The 26,390-nt window shown below is 41.7% G+C and overlaps 2 protein-coding genes across 4 annotated transcripts; one reads left to right on the forward strand and one right to left on the reverse strand.

Annotated features, from left to right (window-relative positions):
- Positions 1-7,980: 7,980 nt before the first annotated feature.
- Positions 7,981-12,561, forward strand: ca6 (carbonic anhydrase VI). 3 transcript variants are annotated; one of them, XM_062391734.1, is made up of 10 exons: positions 7,981-8,142; positions 8,730-8,909; positions 9,325-9,473; positions 9,556-9,651; positions 10,158-10,224; positions 10,898-11,055; positions 11,159-11,285; positions 11,415-11,498; positions 11,596-11,628; positions 11,717-12,561. In XM_062391734.1, the coding sequence occupies exons 1-10, from the start codon at positions 8,052-8,054 to the stop codon at positions 12,352-12,354; spliced, it is 1,623 nt and encodes a 540-aa protein (XP_062247718.1). In that variant the 5' UTR covers positions 7,981-8,051; the 3' UTR covers positions 12,355-12,561. The 3 variants fall into 3 exon arrangements, with proteins under 3 accessions (XP_062247718.1, XP_062247720.1, XP_062247719.1); XM_062391736.1 differs by having other exon boundaries at positions 11,720-12,561; XM_062391735.1 differs by having other exon boundaries at positions 7,989-8,142; positions 8,733-8,909.
- slc2a1a (solute carrier family 2 member 1a) lies at positions 12,469-21,061 on the reverse strand. The gene is made up of 12 exons (XM_062391737.1): positions 20,902-21,061; positions 20,722-20,820; positions 20,472-20,632; positions 20,247-20,371; positions 20,006-20,158; positions 19,258-19,383; positions 18,989-19,176; positions 18,297-18,407; positions 18,072-18,173; positions 15,300-15,375; positions 14,959-15,086; positions 12,469-13,001 (listed from the first exon to the last, which is right to left on the reverse strand). Exons 1-12 carry the CDS (start codon positions 20,944-20,946, stop codon positions 12,777-12,779), a joined length of 1,539 nt encoding a protein of 512 aa, XP_062247721.1. The 5' UTR covers positions 20,947-21,061; the 3' UTR covers positions 12,469-12,776.
- Positions 21,062-26,390: the final 5,329 nt, after the last annotated feature.

Genomic DNA, 26,390 nt, shown 5'->3' on the forward strand with positions numbered 1-26,390 from the left:
ATGAGAAAAAAGAGGGTTTCCCCAGACGTCTGACTTCTCATCATTCCCAAGACAGCAGATTCATGCAGCTGCGCAGTGCAGTGCAGCATCCAGGCTGCTGAAGTGTGATGGACGCCTGCTGCAGTGACCTTGAGACAGTCAGTGTTACGTCCTACTGCGCCATCTGCTGTCCACATGCTGCCAGTAAAAACACACACACACGCACACACACACACACACACGCACACACACGCAAACACACACACCATCAAGGGCCTTGAGATGACGTTTCTAAATAAGGGTCGAGTTCATGATAACAGTTTGTATCGATTGCTTTGTCCTCTCTGACATCAAGAGAAGTCAGGAATGACACGCTCTGTTTACAAAGTTCTCAAACTCTCACAAAACATTAAACTCATGCATTGAAAATCAGTGTTGTGCAAGTTTACACCTCTCATGAACTAGTTCAAAGTTCAGTTCATCCAAGTAAACATTAATAGTTTCCGTTCATAGTTCACCATTTCAATTCTGAACTAGTTTATAGTTCAGTTAATTTCATAGTTTTAAGGTGGAAAGTGAGAATGAAAGACTTAACTTGTTAAAGAAAACCTTATCCATCACTACCCCTTGCCTTTACTGTCGGTATCTTTATCAGACAGTGTGTAAAAATCCCTCTCTGCTTTCTCTTGACATCTGTATATGAGACGGAGAGCTGTTGTGTTGCAGGTATGGCCTGCCCCTTTAAGGAAAGTTTGTAGTTTGTGACTTAGTGCATCTGGGTATTGTGGGTAAAGCCGCTAAAAGTGTGTTTATAACGACAAGTGACGGACCACCTGGAGGTGATACGAGCGTTGCTCCTGCTGTATATCCGAGAAATGAAGTGGCTGCATTCCAAGTAAAGAAACGTCTCCTCCTCCTTATTCACGGAGCGGTCCGAACGACTGGTTACCGGCCAGACAGCGAGCCAAGATAACCAGTGACAGTGGCGGCTCCTGGTACAGGCGACTTAGGAGACTGATTTATCATGACGTGACACATGCAATTAAAAAAAATACATTAAGTCACACCAACATCCTCTTAACCCCGGGGACGCAGCGGAGGTAGAAGCGCTGCGAAAAGCGGTCCGCCTCCTTTCCTCGCCCATGTTAAATACTAAGAACCGGGAGGCTCCGCGGCCACACACACACACACACACATAATCTCCTGTGAAGACCAGCATCATTTACCCCTGAACCAGCACGGAGAAATGATGATGATGAAGAAAAAATTCAATATAAAAAAAAATATATATAAAATTAAATATAAAAAAATTAAATTAAAAATTAAATAAAACAAAATAAAACAAAATAAAACAAAATAAAACAAAATAAAACAAAATAAAACAAAATAAAACAAAATTGCGCGCGCACATCCTGCGCAGAAGCCCTTTGCGCACATCTGCGCAGAAGCCTATTGCGCAGAAATTGCACGCAGTTTTTTTTGTTTTTTTTTTAAGTAAAGTTTTTCCCTGTTTTTATATTTAATTAAGTTAAATCTATATAGTGTAAGATATTTTGCAATTAATAAGTGATATCCTAACAATTTTAAGAGTTGGATATATTTCCAGCTTAAAGATTGGAAAGAGTGGGATTCGAAACCAGGTCCTTCATGTTGGAGAACGGAAGCTCTACCAACTAGGCCACACCGCCAGATGACTGTCTTGAAGAACTAAACACACTAAGAAGATGGCCAAATTATCATGTGTGTGTGTCCGTGTCATGTAATGCTGCTTTTGATAAACACTTCAGAGAAAATATTTTGTGCTTTACTACATATATTTAACAGCCTTACTTAAAAGTTACTTTTAGATTTTTGCCTTTTAGATACTGGAAGATTATTAGAGAATAACCCAGTACCTTTTCCAACCTTGTCTTTGAACGCCTTACAAGAATCACAGTCTGCTGTGATGTCCTGAGGCTGCCCCCTGCTGGCTGCTGGGTTCCTCTGCTGCTCTAGCTTGGTTTGTGCAGCTTGTGATTAACTAAAGTTGTCCATAAAAGAAAATCTTTATTATCCTTCAAGGGCAATTTGATGTACAACAAGCAATCAGTGCACAACAAAAATAAACAAATATAAACAATTTATGAAAAAACAATATAAGGGGAAAATTAGCTTTTAATAAATGAATTTTAATAAAAGAAAATTACCCGTCAACTATTTAGATATTCTACTTTTAATTTCCTGTTGTGATTCTAATAATTATTAATGTTGTAGACATTTCCTTGATAAATGGGTGGAGGTTTTATTACCTCTGTTAAGGAGGTTATGTTTTCATCTCTGATTTGTGAGTCAACAGGTTTATGTAATAAACTACTGGACCAATAACCACACAACTAGTTAGAAGGAAGCTGCATGGATCAGAGATGATCCTATACGGCTCTGTTGAGCTCTACTGAGTGCCAGTCTAGTGAATGAAACTGGAATCTTCTCTAAAAAAAGATTTTCCCAGCCCCATAGGGTTTGTAGTGTGAAGCTAATGAGGTGTTTTATAAAGATGTGATCTAAAACGTCAGAACAAGTGAATCCACTTTATTTCAGCAGTAGGGACATTATAGACTGCGGTTAGAGTCAAAGATGAATCTAAAAAAGATTAAATTATCAGGTGCACAATTCAGAAAGCACCGCAAAGTAGAGGAGGAGAAGAAAGAACAATATAGAGGTAAGAATCACCCCAATTGGGGACATCATTAATGTTTATTTGTGTCGACATGACATGATATGCTATCAGTACAGGACTCTTTAGATATATTTTATTATATATTTTTATTGTTTTTTATAGCTTACAAATTTGTCTGCCTGTGTGTGCATCTGTTTACAGTTCAAAAGTTCTTGGGGATGCATGACAGTTTGCGTGTGTATGTTGGGGGGCGCCAATTTTAAATCTCGCCTAGGGCGCCAACATTACCAGGGCCGGCCCTGAACAGTGAGCTGAGCTCCATACTACGGTTCAGAGCTGAGACACTGGCCAGAGAAGAAAACACTTGGAAAACGTTGCTTGATTGGTCTGCATATGTGTGCCATGAGTGATGGGTAATGTAATGCGAAGTCTAGTTAGTTGGTTTAGGTTAGGCTACATCGCGGATATTTTACGGGCAACAACATGATGAAAGCATTCGATTTAGACAGTGTCTCCCCTGAGGAGAAAGTATTGAAATGTCCAAAGCGTTAGTCAACAGGTAGGGGTGGGGCACGTGACAATTCTAGGCCAATGGCTGTAGGGTTTTGTGGGATGGCCGGCTCTCATTGGCTGATGAGTTGGCATATCAAGGGTGAATGAGGAAGGGGAGTGAAGAATACAGTGGTGTATGATAGGAGTGTCAGAGTTACGAACAAGAAGTGTGATGTGTTCGCTGGACTTTAATAAAGCTACACATAAAGAGAGAGGTTTCCTGTTGTCTATACGCGAGGACGCTACAATATGAACGTGTTCACCGTTCAAATTCATTATTTGTCATTGAGTTGCGTTCAGTTCATCGTTCTCATAAAGGTGGAATCGTTCAATGAACGCGTTTGAATCTTCAGGTCTATGTTTGTCTTTAAAATGTACAACCTATGGTAACTAAATATACAACATTTACACTTTCAATATGGTCCCGCTTTTGTTTCTTAAAAAACGAATATGAAGAAGTAAACCAAAAATCTGAAATACAAAGACTACTAAATGGCACTTAATAGAGTATTTACCTCCGCCAAGGCCCAACAGTTACCTTGTGAAAGCACATTTAAATTCACTGGAGACAGATTTGGATTTAGATCTGCACCAAACTAATTATTCTCTGAAAAATTTACAAAAATGTTTAAAAGCACAAGAAAGAGCAACTAAGGTTCTGATATGGGCTCCTCCCTGACCAATACCACATCCTTCCAGTTTCCTGGTAATCCGTCCTCATAGCTAACAGACAAATGTCTAATTTCCTTGGGGAAGGTAAAACTATATTGCTCTGTATCAGAACAACATTTTAAGCTGAGAAAGGAGTAAAACTGTGAAAACACATACCATGAAATACAGTTAACATTACAGTAAAGAAACCAAACGAAATGTATGAATTGAAATACACAATGATATACCCAAAAAAAAAGATGTCTCTTTGCTCCATGTGTGAAAACAGCAACACTGAGGTGGGTGAAGACTGAATGATTGCTGTTTGGAGATGTGTGCAAAGGAGCCTCACACAGGGGCATTACACACTCATTGTTATGCAAGACATTTCTAGCAACTGGGAGTTGACATTTTCCTTTGGTTTAGCTAAGTTAAACCAATAGAATTGATCTTTACGTGAGATCTGTGTTAACTATTTGAGAAAGGATCTGAAAAAGGGTGTGAGCCCAATGAAAAAATGTATGCAAGTGAAGACTTCAGCTGAGTGTGGTTAGGAAGATTAAAGGGATCTCAGATTCATCAAGTGGGGCTGACCATCGAGAATAATATAAAACGAATAAATATTGTGTAAGCTGATCACATTCTTTGCATATTTGATCAGATGGAAAGTCAAGTAGAAAAGAATAAATTGTACTAGAGTAAATATACTTTCTTCCACCAATAACTACAGACCAGACGGATATGTAATGAATTATGTTTGAGTTCAGTCTTTCGTCAAGGCCATTTATATGCAGCTTATCTTAGCTAACCACAGACCCTGAAACAGTTGGCCTGTGTCTGGTAAATGTCTGTCACCTGTGTGACAGGTTCTCTCTGGCCCTACTCCTGACGACCACCTGTGAAACGGTTGGAGGCAGCTGCACTGGAACTCTGTTCATAAAATGCTGGTGAAGGCAGCAGCCAAGGAGGAGTGATAAAGGAGAGTTGTAGCATGTTGCTGTCAACCAGTTTAAAATATTTTCCCATAGCCAAAGCTTCCTAGATGTTGCGTTACAATGTGAGGCAGCATGGATGGCAGTGGTGTGAGTGACCTTTACACTACTGCATGGTTTCTAAGGAATTAGCCAGACTTTGTTTTAGTAAGTTCTCATCAAACTGCTCAACAATGTACTCTCACTTTTCTATTGTTTGTGTGCAGGGTTTTTCATATTCAGCCTGTGGTGCAGAGAGTTTGTTTTTTCATCCTACCTGGTTTATCTGCTGTGAAGATTTTATAGTCAATTGTTTTTGATAAAATGACATTGAATTAGCTTTATTTATGTTTTTGTGTGTGGCCTACATATCAGTCTGAACGATTGACCTAGCTCCTGGTGTTTTTTATTTCAGAGGTCTGTTGGGCAAAATATTCAGAACCCATTTCACAACTTTTCAAAAATAAAAGCTCTGTTTCAGCTAAACATAAAGCATGGATGGAACAAACTGAGAGAATATGACAAATTGCCAAACAGGAAGTGATTCTGTGAACGTGGCTGCCATGATGGATAACAGCACCAGTGACACCCATGAATGTCTGTGTCATTTAATCCCACCTCCTCCATGTTATAGGATGAGAAGTGGACCAAACTAAAAACTCTGAGTACATGTCAAATAAAATTGTCTATAACATGATTTCTGTCACACTGATGCTTGTTTAATTGTTATTCTTTCTGCTTAGTTTGGTCTTAATTAGTTGTTTGACGATATCAAAACAAGTTGAAACATTACGATTGACAGTTGAGACTGACTTGTTATTGGTCGGGTGCGTGCACAGACAGGACGTCGCTATCGCGGCTCCATCGCTGGATTCTGTCACACCTCATTAACTCTAGCTCTTTAACTGGTAGGCTCCTGCAGCCTTTATCCTAAAGACATTCTTTAAAAATTGGAATAAGTGACCTTCAGTCTAATGGATACTAATCTGACTCATAAAAAATGCAAACCACAAAGAGGAAAAATCTAGGAATGATGTTGTCCTACTAAGAAGTCTAACTTAATAAGCTTCAAGTGACAGAATCCAGCCTTTTTATTGTATTGCATGAATTTACTAATAATTAAATTACTACGATAAATTTAATTTGTTGTTCCTCTTTGCAGGCACCACCACAGGACACTGTACATCCAACCTGCAGGTGAATCATACACGTCCAGCTCATGTAGTCTTTAAATGAACAGGCTTGCTCTTGGCTGGCACAGTTACATCATTAAGTTTCCAAAGACCATAACAACTATAATTGTCCTCAAGGCAAAGATAAACCCAGTGATTTACTGAAGGAGAAGACAGCAGTGACACTGTATGCTGTAGTTAAGCGGCGAGGGGAATCAAACCCTCGGCTCTTTAATGATGCCGTATTTTCTCTAAGTGTGGAAAACACCGTTCTGTCACTTCACTCAAAGAGATAAGCTCTGTTCTCTGCACATGCTTTTGTTTGAAAGTATTTTTATCAGCCTTCAGGCCAAACACAAAAACAACTGGTTTCAATGAAGAGCAGGTCGCACAGAGGTCGTAAACTCCGGGCCAGCGAGGATGGAACAATGAAAGGCTTAAATCAAGGTGAGCCCTTTGATCACTTTGTAATGTAATCACACACAGTCACGCACACTCATAGACACACATACACACAGGGGCATGCACACATATTTGTACTTCTATCTAAGTAGGTGAAACATTGGCATGAAGCATTCCCTCAAACCCTGATCATCCAAACTAAATGCCTAACCTTAACCCTAACCCAATTCTAACCCTGTCGTAACCTCTTGAACTTAATCCACCTTACACTTATTTCAACAGTAGGGCACAAGCCAAATTTCAGTCCTCGTCTCAAACTCAATCCTATTTCTGAATGCAACCCTTCATTAAAGGAGTAATTCAAAACTTCAAAAGAATCCTGTGACAATTTGAAACCCTGTCCTCAGTGCTATGGTAAAGGCAGAGTAAAATACACCTTGTTGTAATTGCCAAAGGACCAGCTGGTGGGGTCATTAGCTAATGCAAAAAATATGTGTATATATGCTCTTGAATGAACCCTTCACCCCCAACCCCTGAGATGGGCTAAATATTTTCACTTCTCCCTTATTTTGACCTCCTTGTGAATACATGTGCTCCTCCCAGGCAAACAGGCGATCCCACACCCCTGGGTTGGACGACTCCGGCATTTACAGGTGAGGAGCAGAACATGTTACAACTAGTGTGCGGCACCAGGTGATGCGCGACATAATATTCCGCAGATTTTATGTATCATCTCTGGCTCCCATGCTTTTAATTGACGGATGTGTCTCCATATCAGCAACCGTCCAGATGTTCTCAGGATGACTCACCGCCGAAGTGACTGGGTTTCCTTTCAATTTCCCGAAAAACAAGTTGGACGGAGAGACAAGTGTTTATAAGGAAAGGAGATGCTGTGATTAAAATGCTGATATTACCAGAGGACAGATAGGGAAGGACAGGCTAATCTATGTTGCAAAGAAAAGGACAAGATCCTTTATTTCCACACACACACACACACACAGGACGTTGACCTCCAGCCAAACGAAAACCTTGTCTCAAGCCATGAACAATTCATTCCTAATTATAACCTAACTTTATCCTAAACTTATCCCAACATAACATAACCTTATTCCAACCACATTTCACATCTGATCCCTAACTGTAAAAATAGTTTCTACTTGTTAAACCCTAACCGTAAAACATGTTTTCACTTATAAAATTTGATATTTTGAGTTATGGGGACTTGCTTTTTGTCCCCATAAGGAAGAAAAGTCACCATAATATGATTGAGGAAACAGATTGAGTTTCAATAAGCTAAGATAGCACACACACACACACACACACACACACACACACACACACACAGTATTGACTGTAACTTTTGTCCTTGAGTAAAAATCAATGCTACCTTCTGGACTTGACATTAATACCTGCAGAGCTGAAAAACCTGCACAATCACTGATATTAATTCTCTAACAATACATTTCTGATGTCAGATTCAGTAAGAGTTTTTTTTTTTTCTCTCCCTGTCACTTTTGGGCTGCTGGGAAGAGCTCTGGGCGTTTTTCAGGTTTGAACACCTCCCTTCACTGCAGGCTGTTTAAATCCCGACAGGGAGCCTGTGAGAGGTGTCAGTGTCCTGTGAGAGGGAACTGAGACACCACAGCAGCAGCAGCAGCAGCAGCAGCGATGGAGTTTCTCTCTGCGTTCGTCTCCGCTGTTTTGGTCTGTGTTGTCAGTGCCGGGATTCCTCACGATGGAATCCACTGGACATACACAGGTAGGCTGTTTTGAATACTTGATATTTTATTCTCAAACTCACGTCTTACCATGAAGAATAACTGAAAGTGATCGGATCTAAATGCGCCGGATGGAAGAGTTGCGCGGCAACCTCTCCAGTGCGTACGTTTTGGCACAAGACAACAACGCAGAAAATGCACTTGTGTCAAGTTGTTTTCATGTTATTTTTAGACGTGATTATTATTGTGATTATTATTAGACGACATTTAAGCGAGCCATTTGGCCCCTGGGTCCTCTGGGCGACGCGCAATGCATGTGCCAAATACCTGGATAAACGCAGTCAGACTCTGGTTACGCTAAGAGCTCGTCAAGCCAACCATGAGGAGTGTACTGCAGATTACTATAGGAAAATACACATCAACTGCAAGACTATCCAGCTGAACGAGTTCACCGCATGCCAGCCTAACCAACAGGCTAACTGTTCTCCTCGATATGCCAACATGTGCCATACAGGAGCACTTACTCCGAGCAGGGTCACAACCCGACACGTGTAATACTCAACATTCCAGGTCACTTTTTACAACGTGTTAATAGCTTTAGCTTCATTATTTTTGCATCTGGGCACAGAAGGAGCTTTGGACCAGATGCACTGGCCAACCAAGTACCCAGCGTGTGGAGGAAAGAAGCAGTCCCCCATCGACATCCAGCGGCGCAGCGTCACACACAACCCCGACATGTTACAGCTGGAGCTGAAAGGGTATGACGATCAGAAAGGGACTTTCCTCATGTCCAACAACGGCCACTCAGGTAAGACACCTTTTTAAGCCTTTTTTCTTATCTTAAAAATCCGACTCAAAAGTACTACTGACAAGAAGATCAAAATGAATGCATATTATATGTTCATTGTAGGAAACTAGAATGGCACTCAGTAGAGCGTATACCTACGCCAAGGCCTGACAATCAATTTAAATCTATGAATTATTCTCTGGGAAATTTGTGAAACTGTAAAAAAAAATCCTGTGATGTTAAAGAAAGTAGAAAAAAAACCTGGATCCAACCCCTGATCTTGATCTGCACCGAAATGTTCTGGGTTCTCCCCTCACCCATTTCATATCCTTGCACCAAGTTTTGTGGAGGAGGGGACGGAAACATCAAGCAAGTATAAAGAACCACCCATTTCAAAGTCAGTAATTTGTTTGGTGCCTCATTTGTGTTCCATCAGTTCAAATCGACCTGCCTCCCACCATGGTGATAGACAAAGGCCTCCCTGGAAAATACACAGCTGTCCAGATGCACCTGCACTGGGGCGGCTGGGACTTGGAGGCAAGCGGGGCCGAGCACACCATCGATGGAATCCGTTACATGGCGGAGGTAGGCTTTATAGTGAAGACTGTGACACAAGCTGGGGCCTGGACTGACTACGGCATCTAATCTGTTGTTCTTTGTCTTCCAGCTCCACGTTGTCCATTACAACTCTGACAAGTACAAGAGCTTCAAAGAAGCCAGAGATAAACCAGATGGGCTGGCAGTACTCGCCTTCTTCTATGATGTACGTAAGCCAAAAACTCTGTCGCTCACCCTTCTCTAAATGTCAGCGCTTGTCTGATCGCCAGGTTATTTGAAATCTACACAGAATGCCAGCACTAATTCAGATATACGACCGTCAGTTCTTCAGAGGAATGCTGTGGATGTCCGGTGGATAGCATCTGTCATTGCTGCGATGATAGCGTGACTCGCATCTGCTGAGATTGAAGCACAGCGCTTGTTCTGTTACGATAAACCCATTTGATAAGAACTGGTTCAGATAAATGGTCACGGTGCATCAATGGAAACAATTATTGGCCAAATTTCATTACAAACACTAATTACAGTTTCCAAATTGACCCTTTGGCTCAACATTAACTTATCATACCATACACACAATTTGACTCTGCAAAAACCTCTCCCAAAACTCAAGTCACAAAGAAGAGGAATAATCCTTTCAAGCTAAAAGCTCTGTTTAGGGTTCCAGTTAAATATAGCTTTACGTTTGACACAGCTTTGTTTAATTTCCAGGACGGTCATTTTGAGAACACTTACTACAGCGATTTCATCTCCAACCTGGCCAGAATCAAGTACGCAGGTGAGTTAGCTCTGCACCACACAGGGGTGGAACGGGCCCTACTGAGTTTGAGTCTGTATCCTGGGGTCTAACAAACATGTTGATTGCACATCATTCCTCAAAAAATAAGTGCAAAGTGGTTTTCTGAACATTGTAAAAGCTACATATAGGTGTTGGTAATTTGAAATAGTGTGTACACCCATGTGCACATACATGTACACAAGAGATGCACAAAATTGCGAAACACACATGAAAAAAAAACAACTGCTTCACAGCGCTGCTTGCGGTCAACAGTTCCACAGGATACCTTTAAACGTACAATATGTAACTTCGACCACCAGGGGTCTCTCAATCAAAGTGATAACAAAAGACCTAGTTTGTGAAGCAGTGAGGGATCATGGGAATTGTTGTCTTCACCACCATTGTCAATTAAAATAATCGGGAATCATTACAAGTGACCAATAAAAATTGGGAAAAGAAAGCCTACTTGCTAATTAGCTAAATGGCTAGCAGTGTATTTTTCCTTCGTGATACGTTGTTGAGAAAACGCCACGGATAAAGCAGAGTTGAGAATTGGGGATTTCTCTGGGTTTGAAAATTGTTGGAAACATTTTGGATAATGTAAATACACAACTTAACAATATATATGATACATTGAATTGTAGATGATGTGACTCTTGTTTGACCCCGACAGGCCAGTCCATGAACATATCCAGTATTGACGTGCGCTCGATGCTGCCTGAGAACATCAACCACTTCTTCAGGTACCAGGGCTCGCTCACCACTCCGCCCTGCTACGAGAGCATCCTCTGGACTGTGTTTGATACGCCCATCACGCTCTCACATAACCAGGTATGGACAGAAAGAGGAAAGTGTCTGTGAAAAATGTATTTCCAACAGGCTTGTTGAATATTATCTCTAATGTCAAGCTTGTTTTCCTCTCTGCTGTGCTCAGATCAGGAAACTGGAGAGTACGCTGATGGACATGGACAACAAGACCTTGTGGAATGACTACCGCATCGCCCAGCCTCTCAACGACCGCGTGGTGCAGTCCTCTTTCCTCCCACGCCTTGGAAAAGGAAGTATGTAGAATGTGCAACAGAGCGATTACACAAAAGAGAATTATCATTTATTGCTCAGAGTGTAAGTGGCGCATCCACCGAGGCCTGGGTTTCAACCATGTAATTTTCTCTCAACTTTTATTTTTTAAGCATTTTGTCGCCAAGATGAGATTGAGTCCAGGCTGCTGAAGATCGAGGGTCTGATCACGTCTCTTGGGAAGAACATGCACTCAGGTAAGTGAGCTCTTAAAAGGGCTAAGTGCAAAATGGAAGCTTACAGATTTAAGTTTCAGTATTTTCATGTCTTTTTTTTCTTACATATTCTCGTCAGCTGGACAAAACAACGGAAGGCCTTCTAAATTTGGTAAGAGCTTTGAGTACATTCTGAATTCGCTTAAAGGTGGGACTATATTCTCGCTCTCCAGTCTGATTTTGAATTTTCTCCCTTTCAGCAGAAACTCGTGCTCTGTTTCCCCTGGTGCTCAACTTCAAGGAGAAAAATTTGGGCAGTTACGCTTTTGCTACTCTCAGCCAGCCTATGGACCTCCACGCCTTCACCGTCTGCATGCACGTCCTGCCCCAGCTCGAGGGCATCCACACCGTCCTCTCCTACTCCAGCAACGGCAACGACAACGAGCTGATGATCTCCATCAGCGAATACAGAGACGCGAGAGAGGTGGGTCTCTGGATCGGCAACGAGTACGTCAACCTGCCGCACAACGTCAGGTCCCACGAATGGAGCAACTACTGCATCATCTGGTCGACCAACACGGGCGGGGCGCAGCTGTGGATCAACGGCATGGTGGGGGAGCAGCGTTATCTGAAGAGCGGTTACACCATCAGCCCCGGTGGCGTGTTCATCCTGGGCAAAGACCAGGATGGGTTACTGGGCATCTCCAACGCAGACGCCTTTGTGGGCAAGATGACCGACGTCAACGTGTGGGACTACGCACTGACCACATCAAATATCCGGGACCAGATGTCATGTGAGCAGAACAGCACGGTGGTGGGAAACGTGTTCAGCTGGGGAGCCACCGAACTGAGTCTGTACGGAGGGGTGCAGCTGGACAGTCAGTACAGATGCCTCTGAAGGCCCTCAGCTGCTTCTGTTTGTATGAGCTTTAACATGTATTAAACCGCAGATGGCGAGTATTTTAACATGGCCGTGAATCATATATGTGATGAAGAATAAATGTCTTTCAGGCACCTGTGAATGAATATTTAATGCAGACTATATTTCATATCTTCAGCCGTGTGTTGTATTTACATCTCTGCATCAATAAAGGCTTAGAAGTGATTTGCTGGTTGGTTTAATGACTCATGCACGCCTCCGTACAGCTGCAAGCATTAGCAGACAGCCTGCATTGAAATGCACTGATGTGTTTGTTTTCTTTTCACAGCAGGTAAAAATAAACTATACAATAAGAGACTAAAGTTTCTTGTAAAAAAAAGCAAAAATAACAGTCTGTTACAGTCGCAGATTTCCTGTCCTCTGAATACGCTCATTTGTCTTCAGAAGGCCGTGACCTTTACGGCATCCACCAGGCTTTCTTTGCTCTCCTCCCGTGGCAGCTCTCCATCGACCACCTTAAACTGCACTTTGTTCCTCTTGGCAAACATCTGGCAGATCTCCAAGAAGGTCTTATTCTTGGTCTCCGGGACCACCAGCCAGATGTAGATCAGCGTGACAAGACAGATGAAGGAGAAAATGATGAAGCTGTACGGGCCCAGGCCCCTCTGGAGGGAGAAGGAGAGGAAGTGTGATCAGCATGTGGTCAAGATGAATGATAGCAGGCAGCTCTTTAGGAGCAATGAGCTGAAACACATGGAGTCTGATACCACAGTCAACAAGTCCTCCTTCGGGAATGTTGTTTTCTTTAGCATTTGTTTTAGTGTTATCTAACAGGGAACAAGCCGATCTCCATAAAACTTGGTGGAAGGGAAAAACACATTACATTTAGATTAGATTAGATAGAACTATATTCATCAACACATCAGGGTTATAAACTTGTTACAGCAGCAGGCAAGTCCGAATCAGACAGACAAGAGAATAACTAAATATAAACAGGACAATAGAATCAAAATAAATAATATAAAATTTAAAATAACAATTAAATTAAATAAAAAAGGGCTGAGTTTGAACATTCTGTCCACACAGGATGAATAGAACGTGATAAGTAAAATAATCTTTTGTAAAAGAAGTGTAAAAACGATGTGTGAAAACAGTTTCTTCCCTTTTAAAAGTTGTGTACATTTCCGTGTGGATCCGGATCGGGGGGGCAGATCCAGGGATTTCTTCTTCACTTTCTTTAACATTATGAGATAGTACATGTTCCTTGATCACATTTGTCTTGATTTTAAGGATAATGCTTGAATCTTGAAGAAATGAAACCGGCCTATTTAAGGGACTATCGTGAGTTTTGGTCCAAATATCTGGATCTAGTGAATTCAGAGATCAAAGGATCGCAGCTGCAGCCCCATCATAGATCACACAGGCATCATGATCGTGAATTATGATCACTAGATTTCACACATATACAATACGTCGGCCCATATACACAACTATATGTGGTAATACCACTATAAATACAAGTGTCATCACTGCTCCCTTCATCTAAGTTAGACATTCTTTCTGTACAAACACTTTTCACACTAATGCCCTTCACCTCTAGATTAATGTTAGACGCTGTACTTTCTCATGAATTTTGTATATATTCTCTTTTTGTTGATGTTTACACGTGACATCTATTGCACTTCTGTCCGTCCCAGGAGACTGGAAAGTGAGTCTCTCACTTGCAGCTCTCTCTGAGGGTTTTTACCCCTGCTAAAAGTTTAAAGATAGTTTTGTCTCACTGTTGTTAAAGGAAGAGGATGTCACATCTGGTCAAGCCCAATGTGATTATTTGTGACTTGAGAATTTTAGGCTATACAAATAAAATTTCATTGATTGAAATATGGTTTTATCAAGGGACTGTTGGGCCTTGGCGGAGGTATACCTTCTCCTGAGTGCCATTCTAGTTCATGATGTGATGAAACAGTTTCAGAGAGATGTGTATTGGACTGCATGGTCACTGTGGAGGCTGCAGTTTGGTGTGCGGCCAAGTGTTTCCACACTTTTCTTATCAACAACAGTACAACATGTGCACTTCTCTACAAACCACATCCTCCAAAATGATCCTACAGTTGAATCAACACCTTCAGGGAAAGAGTTTTGAATTAAAACAATGAATTCTGACTTTCGTAAAGGTTTTGGATTTGTTGCTTGTCTGGTGAGACAGCTTGGACCAGGGACAGCTGGCCGGGCATCATCGGCAGCAGCGAGATGAGCTGAGGTGACATGTGAGCTGCAGACTACTTGTACTGGAATGCTCTGTTTTGGTTTCTGTAAGTCGGACGCAGAAACTAAGACACATTCCTTCGTTGTTTGCTTTGTGGTCTGAAGATGAAAACTCAAGAGGAAGTAAATAAGTGACAGGGTTATGTTTATGTTTATCTCTTTATATAAGATGGTATGAAAAGCCAAGGAGAGAAACAACTGCTTATAGTGATGTGAAGTAGTTTAAAATGGTCTCATTACAGGAAGGATGTGGAGTAATTCAGATGCTGATTGCACCTAAAACACCTGCAATTACATTTTGAAAAAATAAACCTTTGCTGCTTCAGTGTAAGAGTTCTCAGAAATTGTGCAACCGACCTCTAGGAAGGGGAAGACGAGGCCCACGGTGAAGTTGGAGAGCCAGTGGACGGATCCTGCGACCATGAAGGCAGCGGGCCTGGCCGATTGCATGAACATCTCAGTGGTCACCACATAAGGAATTGGACCTGCGGATGCACACGAGTGGTCAACTACACACCAAAACCCTGGAGACACTCGGCCACTCCTCGGGGTCACTGCGGTGGATGGTCATGTCTCAGATCAGCGAGTGTAGATTTACATCACGTCTGCTCACGTCCAAACAACACTTGAGCTAATGGAGGGGCCTGCTGTAATCAGTGGGTGTGTGTGTAGATAACCACCGGCGGGGTCAGACTCACTGGGTCCTATGGCGTGGCCAATGACGTAAACGATCACACAGGAGATGCTGATGTACGGCATCCACGTCACGCTCTCCTGCCAACACAAACCAGCAGCTGCTGTTATCATGAACCAATGATGCTTTCAAACAGGAACAAATACACAACAGCGTCTCTTTGTGGGAGTTGATGTCGAAAGATGGTTAAACAACTGATCTCTGTTTGTCTCTTTAAACTGTTGGCACTGAAAGTATTGCCTGAGTGAAAATGGATCAGGTGAGATCACAGGGTTCCAGGAAGGCAACGCTGGATTTTGTGGTTTGTTATAATGGACACTTTAGTGGTCAGTGAGAGTGTTTATGTCTTACAGTTCTCATGAGCCCATTACTCAAAGAGATGTCAAGTTGTCATTTTATTCTGCAGACCAAGCACTAAGTTAACATTAAAGAGAAGTTGCCGTCATTGCAGCACAGTGACACATTGTCTGCTGTGCTTCAGTTCCATGGAAAAGACTGACACAGCGGCCGTAAGGTTAAATTGTTGGCTTAAAGCTTAAGAGTGTGGCCTCTGGTTTACAATGACGGCAGTGTGCACTGACGCAATGGCTCTTTCCTCTCCGCCCTGGACCATCAAATCACATTGTTTAAGTGCAATATCCATTCTGTAGAATAACACAAATGCCCACTTATATTTAAAAGTATTTATCAGCCTTGCATTTATTGGTTGTGTATTGATTGGTTTGTGTCTTTTCTGGGATTGTAAAACTGAATTTTTTTATTTGCACTGTTCCTTAGAATAACACTGCTAATTCTCTTCCACTTTCCTTTGTAATAGATTATGTTTAGACTCTTAATCCCAAAAAATTGTCCCTAATCCTTGTTACTTCACTCCCTACTTTCTCGCTTGGACTACTGCAATGCACTCAGGTTTACCGAAAAAAATCCATTGATTGGCTCCAGTTTGTACAAACTTCAGCAGCCATGGATCTTAACGAGAAAAAGGAAAAGAGATCACATTTCTGTGTGGTTTTGGCATTTTTAAACTGGCTTCCAGTATCACTGAGGGTTGATTTTATTATTATATTACTTGTTTTAAGTCTCTTTATGGTACAGCACCCTCATTCATTTCTGATTGTTTATCGGAATATGATCTAAACAGTCCCCTGTAAGGTTTTCTACCATGGTCTTGCTAAATGTCCCCAAATAACAAGTTTGGAGAATAAGCTTTCTGTTGCCATGCACCACAGCTTGAAACAAACTCCCACAACACATCAGATCTGGTTTCTTCTGTTGATAACGTTAAGAAACAACTGAAGACCTATTTCAAAGATATTTCTTTTAATTAACTTTTTTTTCATACCTTTTTTCTAGTTTATATTTTTATTCTAAGTCTTTATTATTGGTAACCTGTTCTTATTGATCTTTCTTATTTCATATCTTTGAATTTATTGTAAAGTACTTTGAGCTGCATTTCATTAATGAAAGGTGCTGTATAAATTAAATGAATTATTATTATCGTTACTGCTACTTGTGTGTACAGTATTAATGCTATATTAGATATGGTTTGCTCATTGTAGGAACTGTGGGGTTTTTATATACTTTTTAAGTTTTTCACCTTCTTTGTAAATTGCCTTGAGATAATGTATAAAATGATTTGGCGCTATACAATGAAAATTGTATTGAATATTGCAATTACTCGCTTTGGACATGTGAGTAGCTCCAGGTTATCCAACCTGACGCTTAATAAAGTGGAAGGGCCTGAAAACTGTGTAGTGATCTTTCATATCAGCAAAAGACTTTGAATGCAACTAAAGCTAAATGTAATATACTTAGTGTTAAACTGTCAATGCAAAATAGGGTTATCGTCATACAGCCAACATATTATGTAATATAATTTCCAGTTTATCCTGTGAATGCAGCACCAGTCATAGTGTTTGACATTTTCTATTCCTCTATTGCATAGGTGACATAATATTAGACCCCCCCCCCCCCCCCCCGTATTGATTGAACCTGTTTGCTTCTGACTTGTTGTAGCACATCTGTTCTTCTAAATAAACTTCCTCTTGTGAGTTGTGCTTTTCAGTCCACACCCTGTGTTACCAAACTGTAACACACCCAAATTACAAAAGGTAGATGAAGCAAACACCAATTAAACAAATACGACTAAAAGTTCAACAACCTTTAGGGAAGATTAATGGTGTCTACATCCCTATTGAGTGAACACTGTGGGACATTGTGACTTCCCCCTAAATATTACGACAGTGCAGCAGAACAATTATCCAAAACAGAGATAACATCCAGGAGGAGGAGCCTAGACTGTTGTTTAGTCATAAATAAGTAATAATGATGACTTGATACTTTGAAGAATAAATCGAACGCAGAACCTCCTTGAAAGAGGCAAGAAGTGAAGACTGCATTGAACACACTGACTTGCTAATCTATTGGATGCATGCTATGACTTATTTTATTTAATTGTATGATTATAATTTACATTTTGGTCCCCTTAAATCATGATATTATGTCAAATAACGCTACAGTTTCTATGCCTGTGGATGAAAAGCTGCATAAAAAGAAAGAGAACACACTGTGTTTGCCTCGACCTTCAGAGTGAACTCTATATTCCAAACTTATTCACTGTATTGATCAATATTCTAATAATAACCCTAACCCTTACCCACATGAAATAGATCTGCCTGTGACGCACAACAAATCTCCTGATCGCAGGGTTGAGAAACGCTGACACACAATAGACTGGGAACCACCAGAGGGCAGCACAGTAACGTGGCTGTGGTACCTGGAGTTTGAGAGCCACAGTGAGCAGCACACAGGCCACACAGCAGATCCCAAATCCACAGAGGAGGAGCAGCCGTCGCCCTGAAGCCTCCACGATGAAGACCTGGTGAAACAAATCAAACTGCCTGTTAATAACTCATCATCTCCTGCTGATGATATCAAACATCCGACTCCACCTCCACAGATGTTTATAGCTCTTCACACTTTGAATGAACTGGGCACCTACAGCAGCGATGGTCATAAAGACATTCACTGCCCCGGTTCCCACGGTGACGTACTGGATGTCGTTCTGCTTGACTCCTGCAGTGCCGTAGATGCTGTCTGCGTAATAGTAGATCTGAGGGGGGAGAGAGAAATGCTTGATGGTTAAAGGGGTATTGCTACCAAAAATGAAACTTCATTCATTATCTACTGCAGGCGGAGGGATGGGTGAAGTGTTTGAGTGCTCCTGTGGTGTCATCCAAGTATCTGTAAGCCCCTACATTCAAATTCAACTAGAAACAACCTCATTGACACACAGGAGCAGTTTGAAGGCTTTTTATATTTATTTTCTGTTGTTCTTTTTACGTTTGAAGAAGGAGTCCCCAGTTACCCCAGTTGAATTGGATTTGGCTGCAACACTGTTTACCCCTGAAACCCCAAAAGTGTTTAATGGACTCCAACACTTCACCCACCCCTCTATACGCATAGTTGTGTGTAGATAATGAGTTTAAATTCATTTTTGGGTGAACTATTCCTTCAAAAAGCTGGACAACTGAATGAAAAGATGAGGATGCAGCAGCACTGCAGTTGGGAATGACTTTGAACTGTTGGAATGTGTTGTTTAAAAGTCACAATGATCTGGTGTTAAATCTGTATCAGAAGTAGTTTGTCCAGTGGGTTAGAGACAATGATGTGAGCCGGACAGGTGCGTCTCACCGCATTGACCCCTGACAGCTGCTGGCCCATGTTCATGACGATGATGGAGACCAGCTGCCAGCGAAGAGAGCGCTGGGACAGCAGGGAAAGCACGGACAGGCGGCCCTCGGCCTTCTCCGACTGTTCCTCCAGACGCATCTCGGAAAGCTCGTCGTCCACATTGTCACAGCCGCGCAGACACTGTAGCGCTACGACGTAAAAAAAAAGGCTGGATTATAGTTTTAATTCCCAGCTCGTGTCTTTGTTTGTTAACCATGCATTTTCTTAACCTTTCTTCGCTGTTTTCTCATCTCCTCTTTGGATGAGCATGTACCTGGGGCTCTCTGGGGAGAAGGGGAGAAACAGGAGCTCTATCAGGGCGGGAATACCAGTCAGACCCAGCATGAGGGGCCAACCTGGAAACAGAGGGAACAGAGACACTTATTGTAACCTGTGGACCAAACGTAAATGCTCTCCTGCAACTATGAAAGCAGCTCTCAAGGATGTACTTCTCTAACTTACAGATATGAACAAGAATGTCACTCAGTAGAGCGCAGACCTCCACCAAGGCCCAACAGTCCCTATATGCAACCACATTTGGTTATCTGATCCAGAACTGCACCAAAATTGAATAGGGTTTTCCCTGACCTGTACAACATCCCTCCAACAAGTTTCATGGTATTCGGTTCAGTAGTTACAAACAAACCAGTAAAAAAAGGCATTCAGCTGAGCACATGTACGTCCTTCAAGACCCAACAGTTGTTTTCATCTGATTCATGGATTATCCCCTGGGAAAACTGTGAACATTTTGAAAAGCGCCCTGTCTCGCAATGTTAAAATTAATGATAAAGAATTCCTGGATCTGCACCAAAATTGTATGGCTTCTTTCTTGACCGATACCACATCCTTCTACCAGGTTTTGTGGAAATCCATCCAGTTATTTCTGTTTAAAAGTGTAACAGCCAACTAACAAACAAACAGAAAGGGTTGAAAACACAACCTTCGAGATAAAAATGTGTCCACTATGGCAGCCAGTACCTGTGCTGTTGCCCAGTATGTTTCTGATGCCGAGCACTTGTGCACTGAGGATGCCAATGGTGATGAAGAGCTGTGGTACGATGCCAAGGGCTCCCCTCAGGTTTTTGGGAGAGAGCTCGCCCAGATACATGGGCACCACATTGGACGACAGACCTACAGATAGGAAATTATGGAATGAAGAAATGATCACAATAAAGTTTCCATGTTGAAGACTTGCTTATCAGAAATCACAATATCTGACCTGCACAGATGCCCACGATAAACCTAGCCACAATGATGATCTCATAAGACTTGGCGATCTCACTAACTCCCATCATCACGGCAGGGACGATGGAGAAGATGTTGTTGAAGAGGAGGGTCCCCTTCCTGGTGAAGGATCAGTGCACGTGATGTCATATCAGCTCAACAATAGTACCGTTTTTTATATCGTGCATGATCTTCGATGGGACAAAACATTATACATTACCTCCCTAGTTTGTTGACCAGAGGCGCCACCATCAGGGAACCGAAAAAACCTCCCAGCGGGTACATGGACACAGACAGAGACCACAGCAGAGTCAAGAGGTTCCCCTCCATTGGTCTCCCATAACGCTCTTGGTAGGTGGTGTTATAGAACTGCTGCATGAACTGAAGAGAACAACAACGCATAGAAGCACATCACCGAAACGGACCTTACTGTAGAACAAATGCAGTGGAGCCTCAGTTTCTTGGCCTACCGGTGCAGGAGAGTTGATCACAGCCACATTATATCCGTACTGAAAGGATGAACCGAACGCAGATATGAGAGTTGCCAGGACCAGGACTGTTGTTAACCTCTGTCGGGAGACATCAGTTTGTACAGCGTCACAGAACAGACAAATCACATAGTGGATAATCACACCTGTGCTGTTACTTACCCCTCTCCTCTCCTCAGGCTTCTCCCATTCCTCATTCACCGCCATGGCTGTGTTTGGACTTGTTGTCACTTTCTGCAGCTACAGCGACGACACTCTGTTTATTCTGCACGGCTGGATTCTTGCCTGCCCTTTGGACGTGAGGTCAAAGAACGCAGCAGTGGTTTACACCTTGGCCCCAGTTACGGTTTTATTCGCTGCTGTATACTTTCAGGTTCAAGATGTTATGTCTGCGATACGCTCCAGATATTAATCGCCGCTGCTCGGGGCTGAATCAACTTTCATATGTGGGGGTGTGTGGCTGCTTTTATTCCACTTCATGACAAGTGGCTTGAAGCATAAACAGCTGGCAAAGGTTTGAAGGACTCACCTGCTCTCACACTGAAGAAGAGTTATTTCACTCTTTATAATTAATATAATAGTAACTGCAGAAACAACACGTGTGAATCTCCTCAGGTTTGTCCTCAGTTGTCATGTGCTGCATCGACCTTTATCTCTAGAACTGAGTCTGTTTGTCTGAATCACGGCCCTCAGGCTGTGCACCACTACACCCGGTTGTCTGTGAGCAGACAATGCTGCCGGCAAAAATGAAAATATAACAATCCAGAACTATTCTCAGAGCAAATATCACAAAAGATTGCACTGTTAAATAAAACATTCATGCTTATTACCAGCTTGTTTACAGTGTCGTCTTTTGATCAGTGCTGTAAATAGGATCATTTTTATAATTTTGTATATTTCTTATGACCATTGATGTGTTTCATGATGGGATGTTGTATATTTAGTCAACTGTGTTTCTGATTTTGTAATATTAACTCATGTGAGAACTCCTGTGTTCATGTTGTACAAAGGTTGTTGTCCTGACAGCACAAAAGAGATAAATCTTCACTCAACCTCTTACAAAATCTGATATGCTGTATTTTATGTTTTAACTGTTGCAAGTTATGCAAGTTACTTTAAAAGTTATGATTTTTGATTTGGACAGATATTTTAATGATTTGTTGAATTTCTAGCTGGGGCTGTTTGTAATGGAATTGTCAGTGAGATTAAAATCGTCTCTTCTGAGAAATGAAACATTGTAATTTGAATTTGGGGTCGAATCACAGGATCCCTAATTTAAGAAATGTTTTTGCACACAGTGTCACACCACACTTGTGCCTTTGAAAGAAGAAAATCATTCGTAAATTAAGATGGAGGTAGTGTCACAATAAACTGAATTCACTGTTGCATCTCGCGATTTAAATTCAGACTTTTTCTAAATGATAATCTTCTTTTTTTAGCATTAATAGATAACATTTTTCGTTCGTAGAGATGTGATCTGTAACTAAACTCTGAGAGAGTAAACATCTCATGTTATTGTTGGCAGAATAAAGATGTCTCATAAAGTGCTGGTACAAAGTTCAGTTCTCTGAGATTCAAATTATGCAACAAGACTCACGTCAGCATGCTAACATGCTCACAGTAAAAATGCTAACATGCTGATGAAAGCTGGTATGTTTGTATACCCTGTTCACTGTGTTAGTTTAGCATTTTTAGAATGCTAATATTTGCTAAATAGCACTTAATACAAGTTAGTTAGTTCCTTAGTTCCTTAGTTCCTTAGTTTCTTAGTTCCTTAGTTAGTTAGTAACACAAAAACTACCAAACCGAATTCCACCAAACTTGGTGGAAGGGAGCGGCCTGGACCTGGACGTAGGCAATTTTGGTGCGGATGTGGATTATAGTGGTTGATCCAGGATTTATTTTTGAAATTATGTTTTATGACAAATAAATCCTTTAGGTTATCAGACTACCTACTTTTGCCTTCTATATTTCTGTAAGATCTAGATAACCATGTGAAGGCTTGTTCAGCCTTAGCTGAGGTACAGTATGCACGCAAACTCAAGAACAGATGAGTCTTCTATGTCATCAAAGGAACCCTCTCCATTTAGCTAACAGCCAGTTAGTACTGTTCATATTTCTCTTTCTCACTAGTAATGGATTGTAAAATAAGACTACATGCATAGCCCTGGTCTGATTCTGACCCACGGCCATGTATTCATGTATTCACGTCTTCACTCACTCTCTCTCTATCCCCCTTACACAACCCTACTCTGTCCCATCTATTAAAGGCGATAAAAGCCCCAAAAATACAATAAATAACGACATGCAAAAAGAAACTCAGCCGTCCATGAAATGACAGTTAATGAATACAGATCATTTTTGACCTATGTTGTGCATTAGATGATTTTTATTAAAAAAGGGAAAAAATGTAATATGGATTTGTGATGATCAATCACAAGTTAATTTGGGAATACCTGAAACACAGTAACATTTCCATGTTCTTAGCTTATATGATATTTCACCAAAGGGGTTGCAATATTGCAAGCAGACAGCTGGTGGAGCTATTGTTGTTGGTATCTTCTCACCTACTCAGAGCTGGAGGAGGAAAACATATCTCATGTGGAGTGCAAGTGAAAAGTGCAGGTTCACTCTGACTTCAGCTGCTGTACTGCTGCCTTATTCACAAGCTAAAGTCTCTGGAAACCAATCAGAAGCATATTTCTTTCTGCCTGTAGTCATTCTAATGTATTCAGCGACATATATAAAATTGCTCTGTCACTTCTAATGTCCTGCTGCAGCTCTGATCCTGTCCCCCATCAAATTTGTTGTGCAATGCATTTGAAAATTGGCTCCTAGAACCACAGATGCAGCCAAATGAACACCCTGTGTAGTCCATTAACTTGACTGGTGAATGGTGAGCTCGTGCACGGCCCTGTGGTGACTTAATGAATTAGGTGGGCACGGAGCCAGCACAGGAAAAGCTGATGAAAACCTTCCTTAAGTGTTTCAACCAGCTCCATGTTACCTCAATGTCAGCCAAGTCTCAGAACTGACACAATGGATTAATTCCTGCTGGAGTGTCAGTCCTGAGTGTGACCTCTGTCGTCCTCAAGGGCAAAAAAAAGAAAAACATGCTTGCTGCCCATTTTAGATGTCATCAGCATAAACAGTTTCACTTCCTTCATTTCCCCACAGATGGTATCGGGTGTTACTGATGGTCCTGAGAGACTGATCTCTGCACTGGGTCCCATAAATTCTGACCTGAGGTAAAATTAGCCGAAAGGAAAACCGATGTTTACAGTGTAAACACAAAAAACCTTCCACGTTCGGGAAATGATGTTTGGTGGCTAAGTGCCCTCACTGGAGTACAGAGTTGTTCACTGTTGGCCCCAGGCTGGAGTGAGGCCTGAGCCACAATTTTCCATCTGAAACAGACCAAGGCTGAGAGAAAATTAACCAAGCCCAAAAGGCTCTCGACTCTTTGGGTCCAAACTTGACCCAGGCCTGATGTTTTCCCTGATTACAGCCATGTGCAGTGTGAGAAATCAAGTAGTTATCCTAGCCAACGTGATCGAACACGGCTCACACATCATTCTGAGGTTGTTTACTGAACCAAGACTGACCCCAAAGGGCTTGGGTAAGATATCATCTCTCAGACGCACAACCCTAACTAACCCTAACTACTTACGTTCTTCTTTGTCTTGCACCTCCTTGTGTCTGCTTTCGGTAATTTCCCATGATTACCTAGATATCTGTTGGGCTGGCATGGTGGTTCAGTTGTTAGCCTCACAGATGGTTCCTAGCTCGAATCCTCGCATGGCTAGTTCTTTCTGTGTGGTGTTAGCATGTTCTCCCTGTGTCTGTGTAGGTTATTGGGTAATCCAGCTGCCTCACAGTCCATAGCTTGGTGCTGGGTTAATTGGAGACTGTAAATTGTACGTATGAATGGTTGTTTGTCTCTGTATGTTGGCCCCATGACACTGGCGAGCTGTCCACGGCGTGCCTTGCCGCTCATACAATCTAAGCTGGGATTGGCTCCGGCTAACCCCCCACGACCTTGGAAATAATAAGATAGATGGATAATAGATGGATGGAAGGGTGGCTGTGGTTAAACAGCAGGTCGGACTCTAACACATGGATGCACTGCATGAATGTGTGTGTAAATGGGCAAATGGCAAAACTGTGTGAGTGAATGGTTGTTTGTCTCTGTATGTTGGGCCTGGAGTTACGTTTCACGCAACTCTATTTTATTATATATAGTCTTCTTTTTTGTATTTAGGTTTCTTCATTTAGTTCTTATTCCACACACTTACCTACTTTATTCATTTTAATTACATTTTACAGTGTACATTAGTCTCTAATCGTCTGTTTTCATTTTCTTCACTTTGCGCTTGTTTTTTATTATTATCATGATGTCAATCATATGTGAAAACTTTGAACTGCACAAACCTACCTAAATAAATACAGACCATTTTATTTAAATGGAATCCATTTGCTAAACTGACTTTCCTGCAAGAAACGCCACAGGCCTTTAAACAGTAGCTCTTGCCTAGGGGCCCCTTGATACTTTGGACTAATCCTTTTTGTGGTGTAGCTGCAGTGCGATGGAGTCTGTGTGACCTGATACAACATTATCCTCCACTTCTGCATATGACCAATTCATTAGAGACACAGACCATACAACGTCCATAAATCCATTAACAATGATGCCCCCCACAACTGGAGTGACGCCCCACGGAGGTGCACTGAGCAGGAAGATGAAACGCTCAGAGATTAACTCCAAAATAACGGCATTAAAAGGAGTGAAAGTGGTGCCGTTGTGCACATCCACACGTCCCCACCAATCTGTGTTAGTTTCTCTGGAGTTATTTGTGATTATCAGCAACTCTGCTCTCAACAACTGCCAACGCACTGCTGGTTCCTGTCGTTGTGAGTCTCACTTTTCTGCCTCTGGTTTGGTTTTATATAAACCCGAAGGAAAAACAAACAAAAACACCCACTACTCGTTTGTCACAACGCTGTGCTTCCTTTCACAATAAAAGACGGTCAAAGTGAAAGGAAGAGTGTCCTCTGCTCGTCTGTTTCAATGAGGAAATTTGCATAAAGGAATACTACACTATCCTTTAAAGGAAGAAAGTACACACACACACACACGCACACACAGAGATCCAATCACACAAATATCAGAGCCAACATTTAACACACATTTCATCCCCAGGAGGCGCCACTCACATTAGCTCTTAAGTCTTATACAGTAAAGACTTCAAGAGCATTCAGCATCATGAAGACCCCCCAAACCGAAAGGTTTAGCTCTTCCTCGTTATTGAAAATTCAATCTTTGTGTTTGTAGAGATTTGGGGCGTCGGCCATTTTTCCTAAATTTGTCTCTTTTTAGTTTGGAGCCATTTTATCCATAGGTTACACATTTGCCTCTGAAATTCGAGAGCTTCACTTCGAGGTGGCCTTACTGAGGAGTCGGGATGATTCCACTAAAATGGATTTGAGCCTTCGTGATGTGAATGAACTGAAGGGCAGCGGATGATCATTTATATAACTGTGGACATGCACCAGTAACATGTTAGGAGGCAGACTAAAAGGAACAAAATACTCATGTAATCCTTCATCTTGGCCTTGTGGCCAAAACAGTGACCGCAACTGTTTATTAAAAG

This window comes from Platichthys flesus, chromosome 7 (assembly GCF_949316205.1).
Source record: "Platichthys flesus chromosome 7, fPlaFle2.1, whole genome shotgun sequence".
Classification (NCBI taxonomy): domain Eukaryota; kingdom Metazoa; phylum Chordata; class Actinopteri; order Pleuronectiformes; family Pleuronectidae; genus Platichthys; species Platichthys flesus.

Coding starts and splice junctions, on each gene's coding strand:
- ca6 (XM_062391734.1), top strand. CDS start 8,052: ATGGAGTTTCTCTCTGCGTTCGTCTCCGCTGTTTTGGTCTGTGTTGTC. Junction 8,143..8,729: donor AATCCACTGGACATACACAG/GTAGGCTGTTTT, acceptor ATCTGGGCACAG/AAGGAGCTTTGGACCAGATG. Junction 11,629..11,716: donor CGGAAGGCCTTCTAAATTTG/GTAAGAGCTTTG, acceptor TCTCCCTTTCAG/CAGAAACTCGTGCTCTGTTT.
- slc2a1a (XM_062391737.1), bottom strand. CDS start 20,946: ATGGCGGTGAATGAGGAATGGGAGAAGCCTGAGGAGAGGAGAGGG. Junction 19,384..20,005: donor CATACTGGGCAACAGCACAG/GTACTGGCTGCC, acceptor CTCTGTTTCCAG/GTTGGCCCCTCATGCTGGGT. Junction 15,087..15,299: donor TGGCCACGCCATAGGACCCA/GTGAGTCTGACC, acceptor GTGCATCCGCAG/GTCCAATTCCTTATGTGGTG.